General features: G+C 46.8%; 1 protein-coding gene and 1 non-coding gene across 3 annotated transcripts in view; both read left to right on the plus strand.

Moving 5' to 3' along the window:
* Positions 1–18313, plus strand: part of lrsam1 (leucine rich repeat and sterile alpha motif containing 1) — a 100889-nt gene that overhangs the window by 32271 nt on the left and 50305 nt on the right. For both annotated transcript variants that reach the window (XM_085965878.1, XM_085965879.1), the window contains exon 9: positions 4364–4494. In XM_085965878.1, coding sequence (XP_085822004.1) covers positions 4364–4494 — 131 coding nt within the window. The remainder of the gene's footprint in view (positions 1–4363; positions 4495–18313) is intronic.
* On the plus strand, positions 13576–13738 carry LOC147101869 (U1 spliceosomal RNA). Its single transcript, XR_015073414.1, has one exon. It is a non-coding gene; the product is annotated as a U1 spliceosomal RNA (small nuclear RNA).

Raw genomic sequence — 18313 nt, forward strand, 5'->3', positions numbered from 1 at the left:
TGTTGTCACCTGGTGTCTCACACTTCACAAGTGAGTAAGAGCAGATGGTGTTGACAGGGACAGCAGTGGAGACTCCTCGCCGGAGGGCACAGGACGCTCCAAGCTCTGCTGAACCGCATGCGGACACTGAGCCTCGGGGGCCATCGAGAAAGAGGGCGATCTTGGAGGGGCAGCAACAATTGCAGGAGGCTCTGGCTTCTTTTGGAGCTGCGATGTCTGCAAATGTTCAGAGAATGGAGGAGTCCATCTCCAACATGAGCAGCACCATGTCGCAGGCGATGGCGATGATGTGTTCTTCCATGGAAAGGATGGCCACCTGCAGGGAGCAGCAAATACGCCAGTCACATGAGCACATGCTAGCTGTGGACAACAGATGGCAGGTGCTCATAGACCTCCTCTCAAGGAGGGATATAAACGTAGACTTGGGCCTTCATCTCCCCACTGCTGTGCAGCTCCTTGGTAGCAGGGAAGTGCGGGTAGCCCATGAGAGAGATGATGCTGAGAGGGGACCTGGAAGTGGGTGGGGGCTCTTCTCAAAGCGCTCCCACTTCTCCCCCAGAGCCCCACATGCTTCCTCGGATCCCAATGACCGAGTCTGCCTCTGCACAGTTGCAGGAGGAGCAGACTTTGGCAGGGCCATCACAGGCTCCAAAAACCAGAGGACGTCCAGCAAAAGTGTCAATGAATCGCAGCAGGGAAGTGAGCAGCCTGCCTCTACTACTGCTGAAGCCACAGGGGCTGTATCTCATAGAAGCACTCAGAAAAGAAAAAAAAAACACAAAAATAGATGCACACGGGTGTATGAAAAACTGTTAGTGTTATGTTTCAGTCATTTTGATGATACACATAAATATTTTTCTTTGCACCGCTTTCGGGTCTTGTCCATTTTTGCCTGCTACCTTGAAAGTGGCTTTTTCACTTGAAGTGAATGGTGAGACATTACTTAACCTGGAGCACTGGGGCTTTGGGTGAGAGGAATGGCTTGGTCATTGTAGGGATGCTTTATGATGTTGTTGGTGGGGGGGGTGGCGGTGGAAACTTAGTACAAAAGTTTGACAGCCAGGTGGCTGCATTGGGACACGTTAAGTAAATCTGACCATGATGAGGCCCTCCTGGGCAGCAATGTGCACCACTGCTGGTGCCATCTCCACCTCTGGTTCCTCTTCCTCTGAAGAGGCTGTGCGCTCTGCACCTTGCTTCTCCTGCAGCTCCAATCCTCGCTGTTGCGCTATGTTGTATAGCGCGTAGCAAATGACGATGATTCTGGAGACCCTGGCTGGTGCGTACTGAAGGACTCCTCCAGAGCTGTCGAGGCATCTGAAGCGCATCTTCAGCATGCCTACTGCTTGCTTCATGACGCATCTGGTGGACATGTGGCTCTCATTATAGTGCTCCTTGGCGCCAGTACTTGGCCTCCTCAGGGGTGTCATGAGCCATGTCTTCAGTGGATAGCCCTTGTCTACAAGCAGCCAGCTGATATGTCTGTTTGGAGGTGTGAATAGCTGAGGGAGGCTGGATTGGCGCAGCACAAAAGAGTCATGGCAGCTGCCAGGGAATCTGGCGCACACGTACATGATCTTTTTATGATTGCAGATGAGCTGCACATTGAGGGAGTGGAAGCCTTTGCGGTTCACAAACACTGCTGGGTGATGATGGGGTGCCTTCATGGTGCCCTGCACCTGTGGGAAGTCAGCCAGAGCCGCAAAGCCAAGCACCCAATCAGTAACACTGGCCTCATCAGTGGCAAAGTTGATATAATTGGCTGACTTGTGAAACATGGCTGACTTGTGAAACATGGCATCGGTCATCTGGGTGATGCATCTGTGGGCGGCTGACTCGAGATGTTGCAAATGTCTGCTGCAGATCCCTGGAAGGAGCCTGAGGTGAAGAAGTTGAGGGGTGTGGTGACTTTGACAGCCACTGGTAAGGAGTGTCCACCAGGACCTCTGGGCAGCAGGTCTTGTTCCAGCAAGCTACAAATGTCTGCGACGACCTGGTGCGATGAGCCCTCTGAAGCACTTGCTGCTCAGTCATGTTGAGGAAGCTCATCCTCTGGCTGTATACCTTGTGTTGTGGGTATCGCCTCCATTGCGCTGCAGCCCTGTGGTGCCCCCCTGTCTCCTGTGGAGCATCAGGTCATTGAGGTGGTGGTTGCTGGTGGTAGGGCTCATCTTGGTCAGCGGCACCCATGCTCATGTACTGGATGGCAGGTAAAGTGGCGATCAGAGGGCCAATCTCTCACTCTTGTGATAGTGAGTATCAGTGTGGTGAGCATGACCTCCGAGGTTTCAGAAATGACCTGCAAACTGCTGACACCTAAATCTGTGGACAAAATGGAGTGAGCAAGGGCCTTTCCATGAAGCAAGTAATGAGGTGTAATGCTGCAGTAATTATGTGCTTTTCCCAGATCTCATTGAATGGACTAGCCAATGACCACTGAGCTCCTGCCTCCCCTTCACAGGCGAGGCACTCGTGAATCCCGTGCTCCCGAAGTTAAAGTCAAAAGCTGGCATTAAAAACCCTCTTAAGGGTCTCTCAACAAGCAGTTAATGACTTGAATGAGATCACCCGCCTCTGTGGATTGGGTCCATGTCGCGCCTTCAAAGCCGCCCGAGATAAATTTGTGAGGCGGCGGGTTTCCGACGCACTTGCAATTTCCGGGATTTTTACTGCCGATCCGCCCCCAAACCTGAACGCTCGGCAACGGGAAAATTCCGGCCTCTCTTTCAGAGGCTGACTGACCTATGTTTTTCTGACAATTCCCATCTTGACTACCCTTTACTGCCTGTTTGGTGTAATGAACAGATGTTAGTTTATCACTATCATTGTGTTGAATAGTGATTTAATTTATTGTCCCAAGTTTTCACCTTTTTCCCAAACCCGAGTCATATTTCCCAACAATTCCGAGCTGAAGTAAAGTCAGATGTATTTCCGTGACCTTTTTTTGTTTTCACTAACCCACGTGTTTGGTTTCAGTCCAGGGCTCTTCCCTTCTCTCCTTCCCCTGGCAGTTTGCTCATGTTTCACTGCTCCGGCAATGATATTGGACACTTCGCAGTCACCAGCTGTCCTTTGGTGCCTCGTTCAAGCAGCTAGACTGACACACAAAGAATAGGCGGTGAATGTCATCCAGCTATTTGACTGTGGGGGGCATCACGGCCAAACCTAATCCTATGCTCACCTGCTGTCCACACACTTACACTTTCTAGCAGTGTCTCTGCCTGAGTTATTTTTGGTCGCCCTTTTTGGTAAGGGATGGAGATGACTATTCTAACACTCCAGCTAACTGCCTACAGACCAGGAATCTAACCGTTGATCTTGATGGACCCTATGGCTCAGTATGGTGCATTATCTCACCTGGGAGCATGCATCAGTGATTTCCAGCCATGTACCGACTGTCCTGCAGTGACCTATACCCCTGCCCTGCCCTCATTGATCTATGTCAGACCATCTCCTGCAGTTTTGTTCTTGGCTCTTCATATGTGGAGGAGGTCATCTTCAGTCCCGTTCTGTTAGCTGATGCTGGGTTTGAGCACGGGGAGTGGGTTTACCGATGATTTGTATTCACTCTGCTGAAGTAATGACTTGGCAGAACCCTTTTGAGATGAGAACTGACCAGATCAGTGAGCAATGTTAAATTACAGTAAAGTCTTAAAGTAAACTAAGGATTGCTTGCCTCAGTGGGTAAATGCACCACCCAGCTAGACCAGAAGGTCCCAGGTTCCACAGGCAGTTCCCCCTACTGCCACCCTGGCTACATTTGGGCTCTCCCCAGGCTATGATGGGGTAAAATTTCGAAGAAGAGCAGGGGAGTTCTCCCCGGCATCCTGGCCAATATTTATCCCTCAACCAATATCACATTAATAATTTTTTAAAAACATGATATTCTGGTCATTATCTCATTGCTGTTTGTGGGATCTTGCTGTGCACCACTTGACTGCTGTGTTTCTTGCATTACAACAAGAATGGACTGTAAAGCGCTTTGGGATGTTCTGAGGTTGTGAAAGGCGCTGTATAAATGCAAGTTTCTTTTTAAAGTCACGCATCCACTGACCACTCCCAGTGGATCCTACTGGAAGGGTGGAGTGCGGAGGTGATGACAGCGTGGCCTTGGTTTCAATCGCAGTTCAGTGGCCTGCTCGCACTCGAAGAACAGCCACTTGGCTGGACCCATATCCCAGTGTCTTCAGGGAAAGGGGAGACAAAAAATGGGAAGATGTTACAGGGACGAAAACAAATTGGATGTGATTTACTTTCTATGGGGAGATGTTTGGAAGAAGGAGCGGGTCTGGAATGGTCAGGTTACGGGCCTCACTGTGGACATGCTCGGATCAGCCTGGTTTTTTTTCTGCTTTCGTTCCAGAGCTTGGAATCGAGTACATGCCTCCCTCTCAGCACCTGCTCCCAGTGCTGGAGAGTGATGGCTGTGTGCCGGAGAGTGACGCCGTCGACGGCACGTTCCAACAACAGGTGCAGGAGGCGGCGCAGTGGCAGGTGAGGAGCGCAGAGGTGGCGGGTTCTGTCTGCTAGCTGAAGTTGATGATGATTTGTGCGATTCTGTCTCTGTCTTTGTGCTGCGACGGACTGGTGTGTGACCAATGTTCCCTTTAAGCCGTGTGACTGCGCAGCTCTCTGAACCTTCCACACAGCTGGCTTGCCGGCTTTTCAATGGTTAAAAAAAGTGCATGCGCGGACGGGCCGCGCACCCAAAATAAAATTAATGGGAACATTGTGCGCGACACCCCTGCCCTCCCTTAGCCAATGTACTTGGTCCATTTTCTGTCTGGTTCCTGCAGGAACAGCGTGCATGTGAATAGGAGACGTATCCAGCCAGGTCCAGCTTGAGTTAGGGTCAGAAGTGCACATTGCAGTTTAGGCTCGATTGTTGTGGCAAGTTGGCTCCTGTCAGTACAGCGCCAGCCATCCGTTGATGTGTACTTGTAGGAGTTATGTGCTCCAGGTGTTAGTATCAAGTGTTCTCTGCTCAGGCGCAGCACAGTCAGGCGTAGAGTACAGTTTCCTCTACTCTCACCCCAGGCACATGTTTGGCCTTTAACCCCCTGAAGAGCTCCCCCTACTCTCCCAAGTATGCCATTTTACCATTTCCCACACCAGCCATTCTGCGGCCTCTCTCCGACTGCGATTGTTTAGAGGCATTCGTGTGTTGTGGACCCGTGCTTGTTAGAACTGGACTTGGATTGGTGCTGCTCTTTCTGGGAGTCCATTCCACGGTTGATCGCTCTTTGTGTGACAGCAATGCTAACTTTGTCGTTTTACTAGTTTGAACCTGTGTACCTTGTTCTGCTCTTGTGATTTAATTTGAAGTAATAGTCCAGATTTACCATTTACTACAGATTTGCCATTTACTATCTTGTAAACCTCTAAGGTCACCTATCGAGGCTTTGCTCATATCTCCAACTGTACTGCTGGGGATCCGCCTTATGGCTCTGTTCTGCACTGCCTCTGCTGTTTCAATGTCTCCCCGTGTCAGAGGTGCGGTCTGACCAGAGCGCTCTATAATTTGATCACCGCTTTCTCTGACTTGTATTCTACCGTACAGGCCATGTGTAATGATATCAGCAAATAGTGATGGTATTTGCCTATTTGATTATTTATGCCTTACCAGCATATTTGCCTGATTGATTATTTATGCCTGACCAGCAGAGGGCATGTGAGAGACAAGCAGTTTAGTTTTAGTTTCGTTTTAGATGGATCTCTAAGATGGTGTCTCCTGTAATGCTGTTAACAGAGTTGAACATACTTTAGATAAAAAGACATCTCTTTCATGAATGTGTCGTCATTGAACCCACATACAAATCAATACACCATGTAGCTCAACAATCTGCTGGAGTTTTCTTTAATTACTGCTCTACATTGGTTGAACTTGTTGAGCATGGAGTCTACTGAGACTCCTAGATCTCGTTCAACTTCATCCTTCGCTATACCAACGCCATGCATAGAGTACTATAGAACCGTACAACACAGAAGGAGGCCATTCGGCCCATCCTGCCTGTGCTGGCTTTTTGAAGGAGCTGTCCAATTAGTCCCACTCCCCTGCTCTTTTCCCACAGCCCTGCAAACTCCTCCTTTTTCAAGTATTTATCCAATTCTCTTTTGAAAGTTACTATTGAATCTACTTCAACCGCCCTTTCAGGCAGCGCATTCCAGATCACAACAATTTTCTGCGTGAAAAAAATTCTCTGGGTTTACCTACCGGATTTTTTCAAGCCAGGACCAAACTGTTTAGTGGGTTAGGTGGGGGTGGAACAAATACCGTACTCTCAAGCTGTATTTCTGGTACTGTGGGCTCAGGTGAAGGAACGTGGGGTCCAATTACAGGAAACTGTACTTCCATCTCTCAGGTCTCTGAAGCTAAAGGGGATGCAGTGTTGGATATTGAGAAAAAAGAATAAGGCCACCATGAAACCTGATCCAATCAGTCCTTTCACACAGGGAATCTGAGCCCAGATATTTTAGTGCCACGGTTTCCTAGTTTCAATATCTAATATAATGTAACATTTATACATAATTAATCACAGCTTAAGTCATCGAGGCTGTAAATGTTTACCTCAAGTTTTATAAGCACTCTGAATGTAAGTGCATCTTGGCCACAGCATATAACCTCACCTCTGGGTCTTTGTAAACGAATCCAAGCTATGCATGTAAGATAGTCACTAATAAATCCAATAAGGAATTTAGGAGAAACTTCTTTAAGAACATAAGAAATAGGAGCAGAAGTAGGCCATTCGGCACCTCGAGTCTGCAATTCAATAAGATCATGGCTGATCTTCTACCTCAACTCCACTTTCCTGCACTATCCCCATATCCCTTGATTCCCTTAATAGCCAAAACTCTCTCGATCTCTGTCTTGAATATACTCAACGACTGAGCCGCCACAGCCCTCTGGGGTAGAGAATTCCAAAGATTCACCACCCGCTGAGTGAAGAAATTTCTGCTCATCTGTGTCCTAAATGGCCAACCCCTTTATTCTGAGACTTTGACCCCTGGTTCTAGACTCCCCAGCCAGGGGAAACATCCTCCCTGCATCTACCCTGTCCAGCCCTGTTTTTAAAAAAAAAAAAAAAGTGTGTTTTAATGAGATCACCTCTCATTCTTCCAAACTCTAGAGAATACAGGCCTAGTCTACTCAATCTCTCCTCATAGGACAATCCCCCCACCCCAGGAACCAGTCTGGTGAACCTTTGTTGCACTCCCTCTATGGCAAGTATATCCTTCCTTAGGTAAGGAGACCAAAACTGTACACAATACTCCAGGTGTGGTCTCACCAGGGCCCTATATAATTGCAGTAAGACCTCTTTACTCTTATACTCAAATCCTCTTGTAATAAAGGCCAACATACCATTTGCTTTTCTAATTGCTTGCTGTACCTGCATGTTAACTTTCAGTGATTCGTGTACAATGACACCCAGGTCCCTCTGAACAACAACATTCCCCAATCTCTCACCATTTAAAAAATACTCTGCTTTTCTATTTTTCCTACCAAAGTGGATAACTTCACATTTTTCACATTATATTCCATTTGCCATGTTCTTTCTTGCCCACTCACTTAGCCTGTCTATATCCCCTTGAAGTCTCTTTGCATCCTCCTCACAACCTAGTTTTGTATCATCAGCAAACTTGGATATATTACATTTGGTCCCCTCATCCAAATCATTACTGTAGACTAGCTGAGGCCCAAGCACTGATCTTTGCGGTACCCCACTAGTTACAGCCTGCCAACCCGAAAATGACCCGTTTATTCCTACTCTCTGATTCTGTCTGTTAACCAATCCTCAATCCATGCTAGTATATTACCCCCAATCCCATGAGCCCTAATTTTGTTTAATAACCTCTTGTGTGGCACCTTATCGAATGCCTTCTGAAAATCCAAATTCACTACATCCACTGGTTCCCCCTTATCTATTCTGCTAGTTACAACCTCAAAAAAACTCTTACAGATTTGTCAAATATGGTTTCCCTTTCATAAATCCATGTTGACTCTGCCCAATCCTATTATTATTTTCTAAGTGCCCTGTTACCACATCCTTAATAATAGATTCTAGCATTTTCCCTACTACTAATGTCAGGCTAACTGGTCTGTAGTTCCCCGTTTTCTCTCTCCCTCCTTTCTTAAATAGTGGGGTTATACTTGCTACCTTCCAATCCGTGGGAACCGTGCTAGAATCTCTGGAATTTTGGAATATGACAACCACCATCTCTATAGCCACCTCTTTTAAAACCCTAGGATGTAGACCATCCGGTTCAGGGGATTTATCGGCTTTCAGTCCCATTAATTTTTCCAGTACTATTTTTTTACTAATACTAATTTCTTTCAGTTCCTCATTCTCGCTAGAGCCTTGGCTCTCCACCATTTCCGGGAGGTTTTTTGCGTCGTCTTCCACGAAAACAGACACAAAGTATTTGTTTAATTTCTCTGCCATTTCCTTATTCGCCATTATAATTTTCCCTGTCTCAGCCTGTTGGGTACCCACATTTACTTTTGCTAATCTTTTCCTATTTACATACCTATAGCAGCTTTTACAGTCTGTTTCTATGTGTCTCGCTAGCTTACTCATTCTATTTTCCCTTTCTTTATCAATTTCTTGGTCCTCCTTTGCTGAATTCTAAAATCCTCCCAATCCTCAGGCTTGCTACTCTTTTTGGCAACATTATAAGCCTCTTTCTTTAATCTAATACTGTACTATCTTTAATTTCTCTTAGCCACGGTTGGACCATTTTTCCCGTGGTGTTTTTATTTCTTAAGGGACTGTATATTTGTTGCGAATAAAGAATCATTTCTTTAAATGTTTTCTCGCTTTTCTACTGTCATATCTTTTAATCTAGTTTCCCAACCTACTTGGCCAACTCGCCTCTCATAGCTACATAGTTTGCTTTGTTCAGGTTTAGGACCCTAGTTTCTGACTTGACTAAATCACTCTCAAAATCAACATAAAATTCTATCATATTATGATCACTGCTCCCCAGAGGCTCCTTTACTACAAGGTTATTAATTAATCCTGTCTCATTGCACAGTACTAGATCTAAAATAACCAATTTCCCTCGTAGGTTCCTTGACATACTGATCTAGAAAACTATCTTGAATGCATTCCATGAACTCTTCCTCTGCACTATTTCTGCAAAATTGGTTTGCCCAATCTATATGGAAGTTAAAGTCCCCCATGATTACTGTATTCCCCTTGTTACATGCATCTTTAATTTCCTGATGTATACTCTGCCTGACACTACCACCACTGTTAGGGGGCCTATAGACTGCTCCCGTTAGTGTTTTCTGCCCCTTCTTGTTTTTTAGCTCCACCCAAACTGATTCTACATTTTGTTTTTCTAAGCCAAGATCCTTTCTCTCTACTGTCTTTATTCCCTCCTTTATTATCAGGGCTACCCCTCCTCCATTTCCATTCTGCCTGTCTCTTCTAAAAGTCAAATATCCTGGAATATTTGGTTCTCAACCTTGGTCATTCTGCAACCACATCTCTGAAATCGCTATTAAATCAAACCCATTTATTTCTATCTGTGCTATTAACTCATCTATTTTGTTGCAAATGCTTTGTGCATTCAGATATAGTACTTTAGCTTTAATGTTTTTCTATTTTTCCCTGATGTCACTTTAGTCACTAATGCCCTATTACCATTAATCTTTCTGTCCCTTCCTGACCCACTCTGCTTATCTTTACCCAGATCACTGCTCTGCTCTACAGCCTTGACATTTCTCTTACTGCTTTTGAATTTACCCTTTCCTGAATCCTCCCACCCCCCCCCCCCCCCCCCAATCATTAATTTAAAGCCCTTTCTACCACCCTAGTTATTCGATTCGCCAGAACACTGGTCCCAGCCAGTTCTCTCTTTCCCCAGTACTGGTGACAGTGCCCCATGAATTGAAACCCCTGCCTCCCACACCACTCTTTGAGCCACGCATTTAACCTTCTAATCTGTTTGTCCCTATGCCAATTTGTACGTGGTTCAGGTAACAATCCAGAGATTATTACCTGTGGGGTTCTGCATTTTAATTTGGATCCTAGATCCTCAAACTCTCTCAGCAGAACCTCATTCCTAGTTCTACCAATGTTGTTGGTTCCTACATAGACCAGGACAACTGGATCCTCCCCCTTCCACTCCAAGTTCTTCGCCAGCCGTGAGGAGACATCCTTTACCCTGGCGTCGGGCAGGCAACAACCTTCTGAACTCCCAGTCGGGACTGCAGAGAACAGTATCTATCCCAGAGAGTGGTTAGAATGTAGAACTTGTTACCACAAGGAGTAGTTGAGGCAAATAGCAGAGTTGGACCTGCCTGGTGGAAGCAGAGTCAATAATAATTTTCAAAAGGGAATTAAATAAATACTTGAAAGGGAAAAATGTGCAGGGCTATGGGGAAAGAGCAAGGGAATGGGACTAATTGGAGAGCTCTTTTAAAGAGCCAGCATAAATGGGACAAGTGGCCTCCTTCTGTGCTCTATCATTCTATGAGTCTATGTTTCAAGGGGAAGCTAGACAAGTACATAGGGGAGAAAGGAATAGAAGGATATTGTGATAGCATGAGATAAACTAGGGTGGGAGCAGGCTCGTGTGCAGCAGAAATGCCGGCACAGACCAGTTGGACCAAATGGCCTGTTTCTAAGCTATGTAATTGAAGCGGTCAGAAGTTCCTCCCTCTCTATCATCTGTTCACAGTTCACGTTACTGTACCTGTGCTGTGCATCTCTAAGCAAGGTGTTAACCAGCATTCCCGCTTCATTGTGAAGAGACACTAGACGGACCTCCACGTCCTGACCTATGTTCCCTCTAAGGTGTGCGGCCGCGCACGGATCTGAAAGCTCCCGCGCACTTAAATTCTCAGGCCGCGCACTGGACAGCTGGAGCGGGGTGGGAGGGGCCCAATACTGAACTAACGGGAAAAAGTCAGAGTGCTGAGAGAATGGCTCGGGAACCTCACAGCTGATCCGAATTGGAACCCGGTGGGTGTTGTCTCGGACGGCCGTTGACTAATGGTGGCCGTAGGACCCACAATTCTCTGTGCCCCAGCAACCGCTCAATTTTCCCCAGAGGGTGCACATACTCCCCAGGGCCACAGTGCATTCAAAAGAGAGAAATAGTCGGACTCGTTGGAACAGGGAGTCGCTGGAGCTGCGATGAAATGGTGCTGGGCCGGCGGCTCTGATTCAGAGCCCGAGACGCGCAACTCGGTGACTTGTTGCTGAGGCCTACACTCGTCCCCGTTCAGTTTCCAGGACCGAATGGAAGGCAGTCCCCGGCCGCACTTTGGATCAGCGCACCGCAGGAGCCTGACCGATGACAACAACAACATAAGTCACCAGTTCTTTGGGTATGCAAGTTGTGTGCTAAATTATTTTGATGAAAGCTCTTTTTTCTAGGCTTATCAAAGTGATGTTAAAGATTGTATTCAGGTTCCTGTTGAGGGTCTCGGTGTCACACTCGTGTTACAGCATTGCCTGTCCACCTCTGGGAGTTGGGTTTGAATCCATTGCAGAGAGAGGAAAGGAAAGTTCCTGGTTTTCTGTTTTGAAAGGCCAGGGCAGTATTACTGAATCACATAACTTTACATGAGTTGTGGAATCATTCTGAAGGCTGCAATTTCAGAAATGTAAACAGTTTACACAATGAAAGGTTACAGCAAGCTTGGAAGTAATGATCGAGATTCGGGATATTGGACTCTCATGCTTCTTCTTCTTAGGCAGTCCCTTGGAACCGAAGATGACTTGCTTCCACATTAAAAATGAGTTCGCAGGTGACTGATTAGATAGAGATTTGGGCTATTGGACTCTCATGCAATGAAACATTGAAAGAGGTTTAAATTTGACTGTGTAGTTTCCAAAGGACAGAAGACCACTCAGTGAAGTGAAGGCAGGAAAGTGAATAGTTATATTCCAAATATAAGAATAAAAAATATATTAATTTTTAGGTTAATTAAAAAAAATATTACACTGATCGCTTGACTTGAGTATCTTGGTGAACCTCTTCAGGCAAAACTTGTTTTTAATGTTTCAATTCATGCAGTGTAATGCAGATGAGCTGTGGATGTGTAACCCAGGAAGATGGTCTTGAACTGGAAATGTTAATGTGAATGAGTGTCTGGTTCAAGCTGAAAACAGTACCAGATGGGAGGGAAAGGGAAGCACCTTTTATTTAATCTTAAATTAGGCCACAGTTCTACAAGCGCTTTTGCTTCCATGGAAAGTGGTTTTGGGTGAACTTCAATGAAAAAGTGTTGGTATAACCCAAGAGCTAATTGAGGGTACTAAAGGCGTGGGGCATGAGTCCTGTATGGGTTTATGTTTGCACAGCGTGCATGTTAACTCCAGCTTTAGTTTCTCACCTCCTTCCAGCAAATGTTGGAAACAAAGGTATTGCTAATGTCTGGTGTAATAAGAAAACTTAACAGAACAAGTCATTTGGTTCATCAGGTGTTTTCCTCTACCAACAATATCCAGTCTATTTGTTTTTGGGATGGCGTGTTAAATCTGCTCCTGTGGTTCAGATGGATTAATAAGGGACAGCCAGCATAGATTTGTTAGACACTGGCTGGAGTCATACCTAGCACAAAAGAAGATGGTTGTGGTGGTTGAAGGTCAATCATCACAGCCCCAGGACATCACTGCAGGTGTTTCTCAGGGCAGTTTCCTAGGCCCAACCATCTTCAGCTGCTTCATCAATGACCTTCCCTCCAACATAAGGTAGAAATGGGGATGTTCGCTGATGACTGCAGTGTTCAGTGCCACTCACAACTCCTCAGATAATGAAGCAGTCCATGCCCGCATGTAACAAGACCTGGACGATGTTCAGGCTTGGGCTGATAAGTGGCAGGTAACATTCGCGCCACACAAGTGCCAGGCAATGACTATCTCCAACAAGCGAGAGTCTAACCACCACCCCGTGACTTTCAATGGCATTACCAACGCCGAATCCCCCACCATCAACATCCTGGGGGGGGTCACCATTGACTAGAAACTTAACTGGACCAACCATATTAATACTGTGGCAACAAGAGCAGGTCAGAGGCTAGGTATTCTGCGGCGAGTGTCTCGCCTCCTGACTCCCCAAAGCCTTTCTACCATCTACAAGGCACAAGTAAGGAGTGTGATGGAATACTCTCCACTTGCTTGGATGAGTGCAGCTCCAACAACACTCAAGAAGCTCGACACCATACAGGACAAAGCAGCCCGTTTGATTGGCACCCCATCCACCACCTTAAACATTCACTCCCTCCACCACCGGCGCACCGTGGCTGCAGTGTGTACCATCTACAAGATGCACTGCAGCAACTCACCAAGACTTCTTTGGCAGCACCTCACAAACCCGCGACCTCTTCTACCTAGAAGGACAAGGGCAGCAGGCGCATGGAAACACCACCACCTCCAAGTTCCCCTCCAAGTCACACACCATCCTGACTTCGAAGTATATCGCCGATCCTTCATCGTCGCTGGGTCAAAATCCTGGAACTCCCTCCCTAACAGCACTGTGGGAGTACGTTCACCACACGGACTGCAGCGGTTCAAGAAGGCGGCTCACCACCACCTGCTCAAGGGCAACTAGGGATGGGCAATAAATGCTGGCCAGGGAGAGATCATGATCATGAAGGTGGTTCTCCTGGGACGAGGCTAGCCCATTGCACTTCGGGTGTGCTGACGCATGCGATGTCCCCAAATGCGGGATACTCGACTGCAAAATTTGTGGTAGTGGGGGACTGCGTTCGCGCTCTCCCCTGGCTTTACAATTAAAGTTGGATTTTCAAAAAATAAATAAATGCTGGCCTTGCCAGTGACGCCAAACCCCATAAACAAATAAAAAAACAAAAGAATCTTATTTAATTGAGGTAGCATGGGATGTGCGAGACTTTGCCCAGATTTTATGTTAAAATGAAGTTCCTTTTCTCCAAACCTCTAGACATTGACATAATGGCCATCTTTGGTTTAACGACTAATCAATTTAACCTGATGTTTCCTGTTGCAAAGGAACGGGAGATGACCTGGACAATCTCAGGTAGTTAAAGTGACCTTGCTAATAATTGCTAATGTATTAGATTCGGTTCCTCTATTGTTGTGGCCCAATCTGCCATTAACACCTCGTAGGGGATGAGTCCCCACCTGTCACGTCCTCCACCATTGTCCCGACTATCTCCACTATTAGTATATCCTTCCTCAGATAAGGAGACCAAAACTGTGCACAGTACTCCAGATGTGGTCTCACCAAAGCCCTGTACATTCATAGTAAGACTTCCTTACTCTTAGCAGCAGGGGTTAATATTGTGGTGAATGTTTGAGAGCAAAACATTAGAAGCGAAATTCGTAAATTAACATCTTTGTCACTATACTGGTAAACATTTCTAAGTCAGTCTGATTGGTTCTTCTGTCCAGGAAGAAAGATGAATGTTTGTTTATTTCTGTTAAATCATACTGACGTAATAAAACTCACTACGCACTTGGTTCGAGTATAAAGCAAGGCTTTAATCAACTTGTTTCAAAACATGGAGGTCTAGTTGTACTTCACTAGTTCCTGTCTTACAAAATGTCCCTGGACAAGCTGGGCCCACGCCCGAGTATTTATACTCCTTGGACAGCGCCACCAGCTGGCCGTCCAGTGTTATTTCATGAGTCGTTTCTTCATGATGAGATTTATAACATTCTTCCTGCCTAAAAGATTTGGAAGTCCGACGACTTCCTCCTAACGGATTAGGCGGACCACGAATAGCCGCAGTCTTTTAGATCTTTGTTTATGGCTGGAAGGCACGTCTCCCCGGACCGTGTCTTGGTCCCTGGGCCGCTTGATCCGTACTGGTAGATCGACGGGGCCCGTGTCGCCTTGACCGACCTGAGGGAGACTGGGGAGATCGTGACTCCGGGTGCGGGTCCCCACAGGCGCAGAGCTGGCTTCATCTTGTTTGATAGCCGGGGATTGACCGGCGTCCTGGCTTCGGGTGGCCATCCCACGGGGAGTGCTCGGCTCCCTGAGTGGATCCAGTGGGGTAGCCGGCAGATCTCTTGATGTCCCAGGTAGGGCGTCATTTTCAAAGGAGCACAGAGTGCCGGCATCATTACCATGGGTCCCTCTATTAGTTGGGTCTGTGGGACCAGTTGGACAGGAAGCCAGATCTCTGAAACGGTGGACTCCCGGCCATCAGGGTACCACATGTGCGCGTACGTGGGATTAACGTCCGTGAGTTCCACCTCGTCGACGAGGGGATCGTTTTTGGAAGATCGGACGAACCTTCGGAGCAGCACGGGGCCGGGAGCTGCCAACCATGACGGTAAGGACGTCCCATGAGTGGAGCGACGCTGGAACCTGAAGAATCGCTCGTGAGGCGTGACATTGGTGGACGTAGAAAGAAGAGACCTAATGGAATGCAACACGTCAGGGAGCATAGTTTCCCACTGCTGGTCTGGTAGGTTGCGTGACCTCAGCGCAAGACGAACAGCGTTCCAAATGATAGCGTTGTATCTCTCAACCTGTCCGTTACCGATGGGATGATACGGTGTCGTTTTACTTGTGGCGATTCCCTGTTGGGAAAGATAACTTTTGAGTTCGCTTGACATGAAGGAGGGACCCCGATCAGAGTGGATGAAATTGGCCATACCGCAAAGGGAAAAGACCTGATCAAGGCATTTGATCATTGTGGAAGTAAGCATATTGGGACAGGGGAAAGCAAAGGGAAAGCGTGAATATTCGTCCACCATAGTAAGTAAGTAGGTGTTTCGTGTTGAGGAAGGCAATGGTCTTTTAAAGTCAATCATGAGTGGCTGCATAGCGTGTATGAGCGAGCCATCCGATGGACGGAAGAATTGCGGTTTTAATTCCGCACAAATTCTACAGGAGGAGTATGTTCTTTTCACATCTTCCGTAGAAAATGGGAGATTTTTAGATCGCACAAAATGCAACATACGGGTAACGCCAGGATGGCATAAGTCAGTATGAAAATCCGCAAGAGTCGAAGTTGACATAGAAGAACAGAATACCCCCGTGAGGGTATCCGGGGCCACATTCTCTTTGCCGGGTCGATAATGTATGGTGTATCCAAAGGCGGCCAATTCCATCCTCCAGAGTTGTATTTTGTTGTTCTTGATCTTGGTGAGTTTCCGGTTATCCAGCATAAAGGCCACGGAGTGCTGATCGGTTATAAGTGTGAAATGGCGACGAGCGAGAAAATGACTCCATTTACGTACAGCTTCGATGATGGACGTAGCCTCCTCGACAGGAGGATAATGGAGCTCGCTACCCTCAAGTTTTGGTCGCCTTATCTGAGGAAGGTTGTTCTTGCCATGGAAGGAGTGCAGCGAAGATTCACCAGGCTGATACCTGGGATGGCAGGAATGACTTATGAGGAGAGATTGTGTCGATTGAGCTTGTACTCACTGGAGTTTAGAAGGCTGAGAGGGGATCTCATCGAAACCTATAAAATTCTGTCAGGCCTGGACAGACTAGATGCAGGAAGGATGTTTCTGATGGCTGGGGAGTCCAGAACCAGGGGTCATAGTCTAAGGATAAGGGGTAAGCCATTTAGGACTGAGATGAGGAATTTCTTCACCCAGAGTGGTGAACCTGTGGAATTCTCTGCCACAGAGGGTGGTGGAGGCCAGTTCATTAAATATATTCAAGAAGGAGTTGGATATATTTCTTAAGGCTAAGGGGATCAAGGGATATGGGGAGAAGGCAGGGACAGGGAACTGAATTTGGATGATCAGCCATGATCTCATTGAATGGCGGAGCCGGCTCGAGGGGCCGAATGGCCTACTCCTGCTCCTATCTTCTATGTTTCTAAGTTCTGGACAGAAATGCAACGGGTCGACCACCTTGATTCAAGGTAGCAGAGATCGCCACCTCCGATGCTTCGCACTCGACCACGAAAGGAAGATTTTCATCAATGGAACGAAGCGTGGCTTTTTCCAGTTGTCGCTTGAGGTTGAAAGCTGAAATAGCCGTTGCCTCCGATGGAAATGACTTCGCATGCAGTAGGGGTTGGATCTTGTCGGAGAAGTGGGGTATCCACTTTGCATAATAGGCGAACATGCCGAGTGCCCGACGAAGAGAGCCGAGATTCGTAGGGGGAGGGAGCTCCTGAAGTGGACGAAGTCGCTCCGGATCCGGTTTGGTGACACCGTTGCCCACCCAGTAGCCAAGGATGTTGACTGATGGTACTGATTTCATAGATTAGGACTCATTTAAGGTTAAGTTGCGACGACTGAGAACGTCAAAAAATTTCTGGAGATTGGCATCATGCTCCTTCTGGTCATGACCAGCAATAGTGATATTATCTAGATATGGAAAAGTGTCCGTTAAGTTCTCCTGTTTGACTAGGCTATCCATTGCCTGTTGAAAGTCGGCCACCCCATTGGTGACCCCAAATGGAAGGTGACAAAACTGATAAAGCCGACCATTGGCCTCAAAGGCCGTATACTTTTTGTCAGAGTCCTTTAACGGTACTTGATATGCGCTTTTTAAATCAAAAGTTGAAAATACCTTGTAGTTGGCAAGGTTATTGACCATATCGTCGATGCGTGGTAGTGGGTAGGCATCCAGGTCGGTATACTGGTTAATAGTTTGCGAGTAATCGATGCAAAGATGTTTCTTGCGTTGCTTCAGAGAATTTTTAACAACGACGACTTGAGCCCGCCAGGAAGATGAACATGCCTCAATGATACCGTCAGTTAGAAGGCGAGAGATTTCTGCCTTGATAAAGGATCGATCATCTTGGCTGAAACGTTGTGATTTAGTGACTATGGGCTTACATCGGGGGGAAAGATTGGCAAACAAGGAGGGCTCGTCGAGCAAAGCCGCCGAAAGTGCACAAAACGGTACTTTGGAAATAGTAAGCTCCGGCTTTGACCCTCCAAACTCGAAAGTGAGTTTTGTGTTTGTGGAAATCCTGTCCCAGGAGCACCTCACTGCATAGAAGGCCGACTGGAACGGTTTTACACGAGCACTTGACCGCAAGGTTAAACGCATTAAACTACTACCTGAGCACTACAACCTCTTTGCAAAAGCTGTCCAAAAAACAGCTAGAAGGAAGATCCCCCGAGGTTGCAGAGTACATTACATCTCTGGTCTCACCAAGGAGAATGCTGAACTCTACTGGGAGTATGTCTCAATGTTTGAATCTGACCCCTTCTCAGAGGAAACAATATCTTCCGGTGAGAGGGTGATGTTAAGTATCTCTCAACGTCAAAACACCTGGAACACCTTGATAGAGACAACAGATCTTACAAAAAACAACAAGAAGGCATGGTCTCTCATACGCAAACTTGGAGGTGATCTCAAGAAAGCTGCCCAACATCCAAATGTGTCTGCT

The sequence above is a fragment of the Somniosus microcephalus genome, chromosome 23, assembly GCF_052327205.1.
Source record: "Somniosus microcephalus isolate GS21.2 chromosome 23, FLI_Smic_1.0, whole genome shotgun sequence".
Classification (NCBI taxonomy): Eukaryota; Metazoa; Chordata; class Chondrichthyes; order Squaliformes; family Somniosidae; genus Somniosus; species Somniosus microcephalus.